Consider the following 13,548-nt stretch of genomic DNA (forward strand, 5'->3'; position numbering starts at 1 on the left):
GCTCTGCAGCTCGGCAGAGATTTTGAAAATCAATGAGACGGTGATATGAAAATCTTTTTTTATAAATGAAAGGCAAAGTGGGTCTTACTGTTCTAAAAAATGAAGAATTCTGTGAGACGGTTATTGTTTCTGTAACTGGTACTTTGAATGATTTGTAATTTAATAGAAAAATTTACAGAAGAAAACATAATGCTGAATTTCTCAGTAGAATTGTGTACAACTTGTTATCCATCACTTTGTCCTTCATTGCTAATTTTGTCTTCCTCAAAGTCTTTTATCAACAGCTGTCAAGCTTAGTACTGTATTTACGTAAAAGACAGATGTGGTCATTAAGAGACCAGATTACTTTCCACTATTTTCACTACATGCATGATATGAAGTTATTGGTATTTTTGTGTTTGCTCTTGGGAAATGAGGAATGTAGCCATCTGTTTATGAAATTAAGATTTTATTTCTTGTGAAGTATTTTGAACTAGTAAGTGCTTGAACGAAGCTATCAAAATGGAATATGTAATCTTAGGATTTCAAGCAGTCCCACCTTTCCTCTGTATCACATTTAAAAATAATTTCTGTGTATAAACCCACTTTAAAGATCAAATGACTGCCCACTATATACATTTCAGTATTCGTACATACAAGTATCTCTCTTTTTCCAAATATTGCATTGTAGGCTGTAGCGTTGATGGATTAAATAAGCAAATATGTCTCAGGAGGTACAGACAGGCACCACAGCGATCAGGTCTGCAGGGGTTTGCACATTCTGTTCACCCCAGAGGCTGCTCGGTAGCCCTCAGTCAATGAGCAGAAGTGGTGATGGCCGCTCCGTTTCTTTATTTTTACATGTAATTAGGATGGTTAAAAATATGCATGACTTCAAAAAAACTTTTTCACTTTTGTGTTTTTCAACCAATTGTCCTTTTTTAAAAAAGCCTCTTAATGTTAACAAAAAAGTCTCTTCAGGTAATTGGATTTTAAAAAGCAATTCATCATCAGCGACACCTACGCTGAACTTATTTTTTCACCTACTGCTTATTTTTTCCATCAGCTCTGTTCAAACATTCTGATGAATCATGCTCAGTGCGAGCACCCACTTAAATCAAATGTCTTGCAATGGGAAAAGTTACTTAGGAAGAAGTATGGAGTCATCTATTTCGAGACCCTGGCATTCGCAATTGTCATGAGAAAAAAAGAGACGACTGGATGGTGCTTGAGCTGCTCAGCCTGTACATAAACTCACCCAGAGCACAAGCTGAGCTCCACAGCCTTGATATTTCAAGAGCAGGTTGGCCCTGGATCCTGTACAGTTCTATTTTAGAGAGCAACGAATAGATTAAGGCTGGGAATTAACCTTGATATGCTTAGTTTTGGGAAAAAGGGTAAGATCTTTAGGCAGATGAAATACTGTATATTATTGTACTGTACTCATGTTATTTTTATATATGAATTTCATCTTATGGTATTAATTTTTCTTTATATTGCTATACATTTATAAAAGGTGCTTTTCAAACACACTGTTTCCATTTTTAGAATGGAGTATGTAAATGGTATTTTTTATTTTTATAAAAAAATATTTTTTATTTTATTGAATGTCAGACAATTTATAATGAAGGTAAAAGTTTTTATCATATTAGAGATTTTGTGTGACACTCTATGAAAAAGGATCACATTTACTGTTTGTGAGTTAGTGCTGGATAAACTCGTGCCACAGAATATTGTTAATTTACAGTTTACAATTTAAAATTAATTTAATAAATCTGACTGCACTTAAAATGCTTGAAACATTACATTTTTTGTTGGTCTCCTTAAATATATTTTCCATCATCTTAGCATTGACTTCCTTAAACATATTAGTCATTTTTAAATTTAAAGTAGCTTTTAACCACATTTACTGGATTCCTCCCGAGTTTACTTGAGTGACTCGAACCCCTGCAGTCCTAGACCGGAGCACTGGGCACGGATGGTTCCCAGATACACAGTCCTTGCATGGACAGAAAAGCCCCATCTCTGCTAAATTTAGTTGCATTTCACATTAATCTTCCACCAGTGCACGTCACCAGCGGGTCATTCTCCTTTTCCCCTCCCACATGGAACTTTCCCTGCCTTCAGAATCCCGACATCCCGGTAAAATTTATGCAGCTCTCAGGGATTCGGCTGTGACAGGGAGGCTAAGTGAAACATACTGTGCTGGAGCCAGTTAAAGGGGGTCAATGCAGCTTTCTCATGAGTAGCAAAAAATGTGAAGCTGGATGCCATTCAGTATTTGAAGGGTTTCTGGCCAGCACATTAAAATTCATCCTGAATCGATTAACTGCAGTAAATCTGGATTTATAAAACCCAATAAGAATTGTCTTTGGTAGTTACACTCCCTCTCTCTAACACACATCAGACTCCGTTATGTTATAGCTTCTTGCAATTATGAGATTTCTCAAAACCCCAGAACTACAAGGACCATCCTCACTTGTCTACTGTATACATGCTTACATACACCTTGAAAGTCTAACATGTCTAGGAAATGCACCGTGACTGACCCATACCAAATATTTTTTAGAAAGTCGAAGCCTTCGGTAACACCATAGAAAATGTAAAAATCTGTCGTCTTGACTCACGTGAATAAGAGCATCCAAGTCAAGTGTAGATCGCGAGTATTCGTTAGTTCTCCTCATTTACTGGGCCAGTGCTTTAAATGGGCTATGCAGCGAGCACTGGGACATGTCTTTGACTATGGGAGAGTTTCAGGGGTAAACCTGTGCATTGAAGATGGAAAACCAAATACAAAAAAACGAAGGTTTTGTAGATTCGCTTTTATGTCTGCTCATAGGGCTAAATTTCAAAGCTTTTGTTTAATCACAGACATTAGAAGCCTCTTAAGCCAGTCAGACAGCTGGCTGCTGTATTGCTGCTTCACTGTAATTTATTAAAATGTATTGAAGCAGGAAAAGCCTCTTCAGGTAAGCACATCTTACTTGTTAAGAGGGTCCTGTGAGGACAATGTGCACTCCTCTGTGTCTGAGATCACTGTGGCTGGAGCAACCAGGTTCTTCCAGAGCTGTTCCATGTTCAAAGGCAACAAAGGATGAACAGCTGCATTGCTTGGTAAATGGCATTCTCAGAAAAGCTATAGTGTGTTTGTTTTTGTCAGGGTTGGACAACTGGATGAACCTGACGCGGGTCGACCCAGACGAGGAGGTGCAGGGGGAGATTCACCTGGGTCTGGAGCTGTTGCGGGATGGCCCGAGGATGGCCCTGCGGTGCCATGTCATTGAGGCCAGGTGAGAGTGTGGGGCGACCCACAGGCCCCTCCGGCCTGACACGAATGGTGGAGGGTTCATGTCAGCTATGTGGCCCAGACTGTCATGCAGCTGGGCAGCATGTAAAGACTGAATACACACATGGGTAGTTTCCACATATGGAGCAGGGAATCGGCAGACCTGGTCGACACGGGGAGTCAGACCCTCGCTTGAACGTGTTGCGGAGAGTAACCGGGCAAAGCAAAGGTCAAACCCCGGAAGGGGACTTACAAAGAGGGCACCAGGCTCAGTCAGTGTTGGCTCGTGTCGGCTTGCTGGCCAAGAGCAAGACAGAAGAGTGTGAATGGCAAAATGGAAATGACTGTGATGTTTGCCACTGCTACTGACTTGGAGACGGGGGCGGTCCTGTGTGGAAACCCCGCAACGGTGTGAGGTGGCAGTGAAAGCTTGTGCTGTGTGGAAGCTGGACCGATCTGTTAACATTAGTGCACTTCTGGAAGTGAGATGTGTGTTTTTTATGTGAAGTGGCTTAAATAAATCTCCAAATAAACACTGTCACTAAACCTATGATTTGTCAGGCAAAGAATAAAGGAGTTTTGTGAGACCTAGACAGAAGAATCAAACAATGCAACTTGGTGTGAACAAACTGAGGTCAGGTTAGAGAAATTGGAAGATGACTAAATATAGCATTCATTCCCTTGGCCTCCTCACGAAATACGGCTTAAAAAACTGGTCCATGTAACATGCATAAAACTGGCACTCTATAGCTGTTGTGCTACAGTAGCTACAAAGCTTTGTGAAGCTTCCAGGTTTGCAGGAAGGTTTCTGGGTTCCCTGGGGGGGCAGCCAGTTTGGCTGCCTATACTATAAGCTGCAGTAAATAAAGGTGAAGGATTTCCACATTCCTGTGTCCTAAAGGCCATCTTCCCCACTACATGTCCTTCTTCATACCACACTACCTCAACTGGGGTTCTGTTCTTGTTAAATATATTTCATTAATAAATGACAGAACTGACAGCTATTTCGGTTATGACAGAAGAAGCTCCAAGCCATTGCTATGCAATAGATCTTCTTTAGAGATCTCAGTTTCTTCCCCAACAACATCACAAATGTCTTCTTAAATGGTAGTTTTTAATTTTCTTAAGAAATTTAAATAATGAACAATCATCTGCATTTTAAATAGAAATCAAGAGTTGAGACTGTTCTGCTCAATGCTCCCTAATGTGCTTGTGTGGGATTCTTTTAAATGCAGTTCTTTGACAAATTTAGCCCTGAACTAAATTACCCAGTATTACAGCTGAAACTTTGCAATCAAATGGGGTGAAATCAATGTAAAAATGCAGCGTGTGATTATAAGCACACCCAGGTGTATGTTAATGGTGCATTAGGAAATGCAATTGATATAAATCTGTGGACAGACAAATGAAAGCCCAAAGTACTATGAATACAGAGCCAGACACAGACGTTTGGCAGCAGTTGCTAGGTTAAAGGCTAAAAAGGCTGTTGTGTATACTGTTAATGCAGAACTCTTATTAAATGAAAGCTTTCCTGAAGTCTGGCATTTATTCATCACTGAAGGTCTGCAGGTCAGGAATAACAGAACTCCACAACATAATTTAGCATTCACATGTCTTCAAGCATGAAACCTATGCCAGGGAATATTGTAATTTCATTGTCAGCTTGCATCTGATGGGACATGTAATACAATAATCAGAAGAGAACTGATTTGCAGTGAACAAACAGACACTGTATGCCCAATATACTGCCACATAAAACAATCCAAATGCAATGGATTGCTTGTGGTTCTGGAATGAAATAAAGGCCTGTACTGGGATTCCTGTCCTGTACTGGGATTCCCTAAGGCCTCACGCACACCTGGCTGAACACTGATTGGAGTTGGGAGAGCACAAAGCTGGCCTGATTCTCCTCTGTGCATCAGGCAGTGCAAGTGAGCTTTCCATCCTATGTGCTTATCTCTGCAGCCTACTGTATATGAAAAGAAGCACTAATAGCCTGACTTCATATGACTCAGCTGAAACTTTGTTTCCTTTTTTGGCTTTAACCCACTTGGTCAGTGGGTCCACAGCCTGGCCACATAAACAAGAAAGCCAGAACACAGCCCTCAACACGCTCCAGTAAACCAAGAGGGAGCAGCACTTTGGTGCAGCTACTGTAGAAATGGTCATGGTGTGTTTAAATGAAGCATTCTGGGAAACAGTGTTCTAGAGGCATGTGTGTATGCTCTACAGCTGGTGATTGGCTGGAATTAGAGTTTGTCTTTCCAGAAGAAAGCAAAAGTACATAACATATTGTGCTTGTGCAATGTTTCTACTCTCCATATCCTCCCTTATTGTTGTCGCAGCTACAACAGGGCCTGATTTTGCTAAACAGGGTATGAGGGCAGAGGACTCATGCAAAGTCACTGCCATCATGCTGTTCAGTATTGCTAGTAGTAGGAGCAGTAGGGTAGCACTGGCACTGTTTGGCTTGTGTTAAGTGAGTGATTTTGAACAAAACGTTGCCAGGTGCAAAAACAAAAGGTCTTCTTCCTCTTCTGTCACACACCGTGTGTATCTGAGAGACAACATATTGTGCAGTCTGATCTGAACGTTTGTACGGTTAACAAAAGGAACTTACCAGCTTATGAACCCTAAGGAGGATTACCTAAAATATCCCATTAGAACAGACCTGCGTGTCTGTGGGAGGTGGAAAGAAACCTGAAGACACAGGGAGATCAGGGACTCTCCACACAAGAGGTGTCCTGGCCTGGAAGCCCTACAGCTAAGGCAATGGCATTAAACACCAGCGTGCTGTCCAGAACAGAGTGGAACTCACTATCTGTCCGTCCATCCAGCCATTTTCTAATCGCTTCATTCAGTGTAGGGTTGGGGGCAACCAGAGCCGAGCATTCCTGAGCAGCTCGTTTTAGGGACAAACCGGCAGACTAGAGATCACTGCTAGGTTCTAGGATGGTGTCATAAAAAAATGTGGTGAGACTCAAGTGTAAAATGCATTCAAGAGTGTTTTCTGGAGATTCTTGTTTGAAGCTGAATCAGTGTCTCAACATTCACCAAAGCTCACACCCCTTGTGGTTCAAATGAGTAGGTTGATTTGAAACAGCTCAGTGGTTAAATACATCTTTGCTCACTTCTTCATTTGCAATGACATTTCAGTGTTTTATTTATAGCTATCTGTGCCTACTTAACTTGGCATTCTCTGCAACACATAGAGGCTTTGTCTAAGTTGAAAAGACCATTTTCAGTAACAAAAAACGAAAAACTTTTATGTAGACAGGAAAGATTTCTTAAGGGAGAATGGCTTTGTGCAACAGTTGCATGTTTGGCCTTGAGTAGTAATGTGATAATCTGCCTAAATAGTATTCTACTATATTTAATAAACAATTGCAATCAATAAGTGTCAAGGAAAACTAATATTGAGTGATTATCCAAGTGTCACAGGCTGTGAGCTGCTTGACCTATGAATCTAACTCAAATGCTAAAGATGTTTAAGGCTGTTAAATCTGAAGTAGCATCCTTTCTCAATAAATTTGCCAACACATTCTCAATAAATTTGTTTGAGGTGAGAAGCATACAAATCCGAACAGTTCTGCAAATTTGAGATACTTACTATGGTCTTACAATGTTATAGTAAAGTTTTTTTCTTTTTGTACAATTTCCATTATATTTTCGATATCTTTCATTGAAAACAGCATTCTCTTTATTTCTATTAATATTTTCTTTCCAATAATCCTTGACGAGTTTATCCAGGGTCCTGAAACCCTGATAGTTTTCTGAAAGTGCTGTGACTAAAGTCAGCTGTTTGCTTTGCCTCCACAGAGATCTTGCACCACGAGACATCTCAGGTACTTCAGACCCCTTTGCTCGCATCATATTCAACAACCACAGCGCAGAGACCTCGGTGAGCATCAGCTGTGATCTGGTCCTCTCTGGTGTGCAGTACAAGAGCTGTTTTGTATCACCATGTGCTAACCTGGGAAGTACAGACATGACAGATACAGGTGTGAAGGTTAAGGTTTTTTGAAGGTAGTATTCTGGAACTCGTATTGAATTCAGGCCAGAAATGTTATTTCCATTCTTCTTAAGGCCCACTTCATTAAAGACAGGCCCTGTAGCTAATCAAACATACTGAGCATCATCCATTCTGAACACACTGCATCATAGCAACCTAACACTACTGATTGCAGTGGAATGCATCCTTTAATACTGAGATACTGAGCACACTACTGCTCAGGACTCAAAACACCGTGCTGCTGAACACAGTGCGACTCTGCAGTTTTACTCTCTCTGGCTGCTTCCTGTCCTGGGCAGAAGTGTTGCCATTATCACACAGTGAAGCAGAGTGTCAAAACACTCTCAGTAACAGATCTGGAGAATCTAATATCACACATAGCCCAGGAATTAAACATGAACAACATTTAATACTCACAAACACATTTCAGAACATTAAGATACTTCTGTCCTGGGAGCCTGAACCACACTATCTCCTGAATGCAATAAAATCTCCTGGCCAGCAGGAGAGGAAAGACAGATTGTTACAAATTTGCATAACAGGCAACATGTTATTTAAATAAAGACAAACAGATCGTGTTAAATAATTTGACTATTCATTAATGTCTTATAGTGTACATGCAGTTGTTATGAATAAAACATAAAGCACACAGGTTTTTATTTGAATATTGTCTTCAATTCAATTCAAGCTTTATTGTCCCCTCAGGGAAATTTGTTCTACGGCACAGACAAACACAACACAATGACAAATAATGTCATTAATAACAAATGTCTTATGTAAAGACAGGTTTCTACCTTTTTTTATTTTTTACCTAGGGTCAGTTGTTCCCTGTAGTTAGGGCACAGACAAATCAAGAGTCTGTTACTGTATATGATGGGTAAGAGGCTATATTTTCAAGCGTCTTTTAGTCCAATAATATTTATTTTTCTCTTTCCTGGACCTGACTTTTAGTTTATATTTTGTCAGAAGCCGTCATATCGTAAGATACTGCAGTTGTGTATTAGTGGTACTGAGTCCTTCAGTGTCTACAGAAAATCAGCATTAACCAGAGCAGAGACACCTCTTACAGACAGCACTGTAGCCACAGGGGGTGTGGACCCTTAGATCCTGGTGAGCAGTCACTGTCATCACCCATGAGGAAATACAGGGGCTCCCACTGCACAGCACGTTGATGAATATTTAGTATCAATTGTATATTTTTATTTGAAAATGTACAGGGTAAAATGTTTAAAATATCCTGTACCTGTCACTGGTAGAGGATATTCAAGATCCACCATCTTGTAAACTTTGAAATTTATCAGTAGCTAACTATTGGTAACTAGTTGATCCAAGGATCTCATCCAGGCGCATTGTGAAATGTGTGTGATCGTGTGTGTGTCTGTGTGTGCCCTGCAGTGGACTGGCGTCCCTTCCAGGGTGTGTCCTGCCTTGTGCCATTTGCTCGCTGGGATACACTGCAGCTCCACTTCGACCCTGAAGTGGATGATGCGGTTAGGAAATAGATGAACATAATGTGCAAATTGGCTAAAACTACAACTCATCTAAAAAAATGTAACATTGAAAGGACTATTAATGTGTGATTGCTACAAAACAAACTCCTTCCAAGTGTAAAAGAATATCTGAAGTCACAGTAGTCACTTACGCAGAGCTGTGTATTATGGTTCATACAAGTTACCGGATTACAAAGGATAGGAACTGAAAAATGTGCATGAATGATGTACATTATGTCTGAGAGATGATAGCCCATTTTTTAAAATTTAACATTCTGAAGAAATCAAGAACACAAATCAAAGTGACTAACAAATGAAGTCCTTTTTTCATGACTCCCTGGGATATAACCTTTAATGGAACTGCACTGTCATCTTTCCTATAGGGAAGAAAACCTGTCAAGGCAAAGAAAGATGGAAAAAAGGCAACACTTGTCCACTTCAATAACCTTGCAGTGATTTCACTTGATAGGAATCTGGGGAGTTGATGTCAGGGCTTTCATTAGGATAAGAGCGTTTCAATAGCAGGACTTTGACTCTGAACAGGAGACCTGAATTTATAGACATTAGTTAAATACATAAAAAGAGCAAACAGGGACATAAACGTGCATGGAATTTCATATTACCTCGGAGAAAGGATTGCAGCATGTGCTGTGAAGGCAAACAGACTTTTTAAAGCTTCATGTACAGAGCCCTTTTTAAAATGTCATTAATTATTTTCAAGTTTAGAATAAGCCCATCAAGATTCACCAATTGTTTCTTCGTTTCTGATTGTCCTGTAGCTGCATGCCCTCCTCGGCACAGGAAGGATGGCCTGCTCTGATATGCCTCTCATCAGAGCCATTCAACCGTTGACACACTGCACAGTCCTTGGTTCCTCACAGGAGAGGAGTGGTACTTGTCTCATTCAGACAAGTTCATTTTCTTTTGTTCAGATTTGTTTCTCTTTCCAAGCTGAATGGCCTGGTCTGAATGGCCTCTTCTTCTTTCTACCCTTTCTCATGCTCTTTTTGACATTGCCCTGCTTGAACTGGCAATGCCCGGCTGATAGGGCTCGGCCCATTCTCTGCGTGTGTGCCTGCACTGGTTGAGCTCCTCAGCAGTCCAGTTGATTCTGTTAAAAGCTGTCAACTGTAACACGAATACAGATACAAGTGAGAGGGATTGGCATTTAAACGTCTGTAATTCTAGGTCTGTCTGGACAATGGTGGTCTTCAAAGTGAAGCTGGTGTGGTCTGTCAAAGCTAAGGTCTATCCTAAAACACTTCAGAATGAAAGCAGAGACTTCATGGAAAGAAAAGAATGTTTTACTGCAAATGTTTAGCTTTCCCAGTATTTCTTCCACATGCAGATTATTAAGAAGACCCGTTTCCCTCACTGGGACGAGCTGCTGGAGCTGGAGCTGGAGTCAGAGGAGCTGACAGAGGAGAACTGCGTCATGCTAGAAGTGTGGGACTGGGACATGGTGGGGAAGAATGACTTCTTAGGGAAGGTACTGTACTGTCTGTTCACCCCTGTACCTCCCTCTTCTTTTCCATAAGCCTGGTTTCCATAAGCCCACTAAAAATCTTCCATAGGGAAGGGAATGGTGAGGACTATGTTGCATGTGTTTATCTGTGAGTATATATATAATTATAATATAATTGAATTGTTACACAATGTACAGCCACTTCAGGGTATATATGTGTTATTTAGGGTATAAGACTACCAACCTATCTCCCAGTATGACACTGGTGGCCTTTTGCATAACCAAATAATCTGAAAATCAATCACTAAATACAGATACACTATGTGCCTTGCAATGGCAGTTTCTCAGTTATCAATTGCTGGCATATAATGTTCCAGCTGAGGTTAAACGTGTCCCTACATTTTAAACATACCTCCCCTCACCCAGAATGAGAACGACTGAGTGATGCTTTGCCCCCCAGGAAGGGCCTAGTAACAAAACTGTGCCCATGTGATGATCGCTGTCATAACCATGTGTGTGCATATGTCCATGGCTTGCAGGTAGAGATCCCCCTGGCCTGTTTGCAAAGGACCCCACTCTTGCAGGGCTGGTTCCGGTTGCTGCCCCTGGGAAACACTGAGGATGACGCAGGGTGAGAGTTTGGAAAGGCCCTTGTCAGGTCTTTGTTCTTGCTTTCATTTCATTTGCAAACTAAAGGACTGGGCTTCACTCACCTTGACTTCCCATACAGTACCTATTCTCTTTTTAAGGAAGCCATTACAGCATACAACAACAATTAAAGTTTAACAATTAAATTCAAATATAACCAAATTTGATTTCCAAATAGCAGCGTACAGTACGCTAATAAAATCACAGAACCTTAACATCACTCACTAGAGTTACTGAATAATTCCAGTCACATATTATACCAGTCTTTGGAGTGGAGAGACCAGATCTTTTCACAAGGAAGCTTAAGACAAGTTAGGTATACAAAGCTGCCAATCGATAGACAAACTGCTTGACTCTGTTGCCATTTTTGCCTCATGAATAGTTACAGGTCCATTATAAAAGATGATCAAAGGAAAACAATGAATGACATCACTGAAAAGAGGGCTCTAAGTCCCCTCACAACTTTAGAACATAATGAGTTATAGATTAAAAACAAGAAAATGCTGCTACATGCTGCGAAATGCTGTTATCCTTGTGATCTGAGTGGTGTTTGTATCAAAGATACAAAGATTTTACAGTGGCCAGGAGTGTATCAAAACTTTCTGCACCCTTATGGCATGTTATTTTGGATTATTCCTTCAGGTACGTAATGACTTTGGCGCTTCATTTGTGTAAAAATGGAATCTCATTGCTCTTCTGTTGCTGGTTTTGTAATGGCGCTGCTTATACCTGAGGGAAAGCAGCTTCCTGAGGCAGTGAGAAGAAGCTAAGAGCAGGCAGAGCAGGCAGGCAAGCACCCTGCCAGGGACGTTCCAGAAATGTAGCTGGAAAAAACAGGCAAGCAAGACATCCACAGAACAAAGCACAGGGGGAATCCCTTGGGGCTGAACTGAGGCAGGGTCGGAAATCCAAGTGTTTAACGACGTAGAGATCACCAAGACATAAGGAAGAGACTCTGAGACTAAGTGCTACGGAGCTGCAAATCTTAATCTGATCTGAAATAGCCAGCTCCCAATGGGTGAGGTGATTAATCACATGCAGGTGGAAGAGATGTCCTGACAGAGCATGTGGTCACAGCGACTAGCTGACTGACAGGCCTAGCAGAGGCTCTGCTGGTTGTCATGGTGATACTAGAGCTTTCTCTAGCACTCCGGTGGGAGCGGGTATGACACATTTAATACAGAACACCCCTTCAGCTGAATAAATTAAAGATGGCAGACGAATAGGCATGGTGTTACTTATCACCATGACTATAGTTATGGGTCAGTATCCCTTCAAAGTTCTATTTACATTCCGTCAATTCAGTACATGTCTTCTAGACACAAGCTGAAAACGTGTTGTACTATCAAAATTTTAATTTGCTGCGCTTGTTGTCTAATGCATTAGATGGTTCTTAAAATAGTTTCCATTATACATGGATGCCTATGACAAGTCAGTAAAACATTTTAAATATAAAAGTTCTGCAAACCAGACATGGTTCAAAATGGAGTAAAACACCACCTCAAAGTCACTGAAACAGTGGACTGTTTCAGAATAAACTAGAGGACAACAAGTGGATACTACATGGAAGTGTATTTTAAACTGAGAGCAGGAGTCACTTCTTTATGCAAAGGATTATGGGAGTCTGGAACAAGCTGCCAGACATGTTGGTGAAGAAAATACCCTAGCTTCCTTCAAGAAATGGCTGGAAAAAAGATCCTTGATTCAACTACCTGCTACCAAATGGACTAGTTGGGCTAAGTATCCTCCTGTGGTCTGTAGACATTCTACTCAAAAATCAGCACTGTGTGCACATTTTAATTGTCAAATTTCTTTGCATAGTCCCCAGAGTTTCCCACAACAACAGGGACAATCGGTTCACCCACACAGGCAGTGACAGTGAAGTGACAAGAAATTACAAGTGCAAGGTTATTTAAAACACATCACTCAAAAGTACCCGTGTGTAAACTAATTAGTCTTCAGTTTGCCTTTGATCACAAATGTCAAATTTAATTACTGGAAGGGTCAGTTTAATGTTTCAGCATTTGATTGCTTTATGAAAAAATACTTAAGAATTCTGCTACTGTTTGATATTTGACTACCCATGACCTCAGTGCAGTAGTGTACTGTAAAGTAGTGATGTAGCAGGGAATGTCTCATGCAGGATTTCTGGTGATTGTGCTTGCTTATATGGTGGTGATGGTTTTCAATTGATTCCAGGGGTAAACTGGGAGCACTGAGGCTAAAAATCCGATTGGTGGAGGATCGCATCCTGCCCTCCATGTACTACCAGCCTCTCATTGACCTTCTGGTGGAGTCTGTCATCTCCCCTGCTGAGGTGAGGACCCTGTTTCTTCTTGTCCAGCCAGAGGCCCTAGAGTGGCTCAGACAGTAAGGGTGTCCATTCGGGATGCAGGTGGTCAAGGTCTCACCAGTTGAGGCCTGGGGCATGTCATCTGGGACTGATCCAGGCAAATGTTTCCGCACTGCAGCTCTGTAAGGTTTTACAGCTACCCTCAAAACCACAGCCACCAAAGTGACTTGGAAGAATCAGAAAATAACGTTGGCCACTTTAACCACAGATAGCTCAGCTAGAATGAAAACCTAGCTAATATATCTAATTTATACTTTTATCATATTGTATTTTTTACATTTTCAAGTAAGTGATGTCATCATAAAAGTTATAAAT

At 40.9% G+C, this 13,548-nt stretch overlaps 1 protein-coding gene across 3 annotated transcripts in view; it reads left to right on the forward strand.

The window, feature by feature from the left end:
• rasal1a (RAS protein activator like 1a (GAP1 like)) overlaps positions 1 to 13,548 on the forward strand; it is a 67,657-nt gene that overhangs the window by 16,950 nt on the left and 37,159 nt on the right. For 2 of the 3 annotated variants that reach the window (XM_088936188.1, XM_088936190.1), the window contains 5 exons: positions 3,140 to 3,269; positions 7,085 to 7,166; positions 10,116 to 10,256; positions 10,772 to 10,863; positions 13,080 to 13,197. In XM_088936188.1, the coding sequence (XP_088792314.1) occupies positions 3,140 to 3,269; positions 7,085 to 7,166; positions 10,116 to 10,256; positions 10,772 to 10,863; positions 13,080 to 13,197 (563 nt within the window). Of the gene's footprint in view, positions 1 to 3,139; positions 3,270 to 7,084; positions 7,167 to 10,115; positions 10,257 to 10,771; positions 10,864 to 13,079; positions 13,198 to 13,548 lie in introns of those variants that run through there. The other variant, XM_088936191.1, reaches the window with a different exon arrangement.

This window comes from Atractosteus spatula, chromosome 17 (assembly GCF_055471065.1).
Source record: "Atractosteus spatula isolate fAtrSpa1 chromosome 17, fAtrSpa1.hap1, whole genome shotgun sequence".
NCBI classification, from domain to species: Eukaryota; Metazoa; Chordata; class Actinopteri; order Semionotiformes; family Lepisosteidae; genus Atractosteus; species Atractosteus spatula.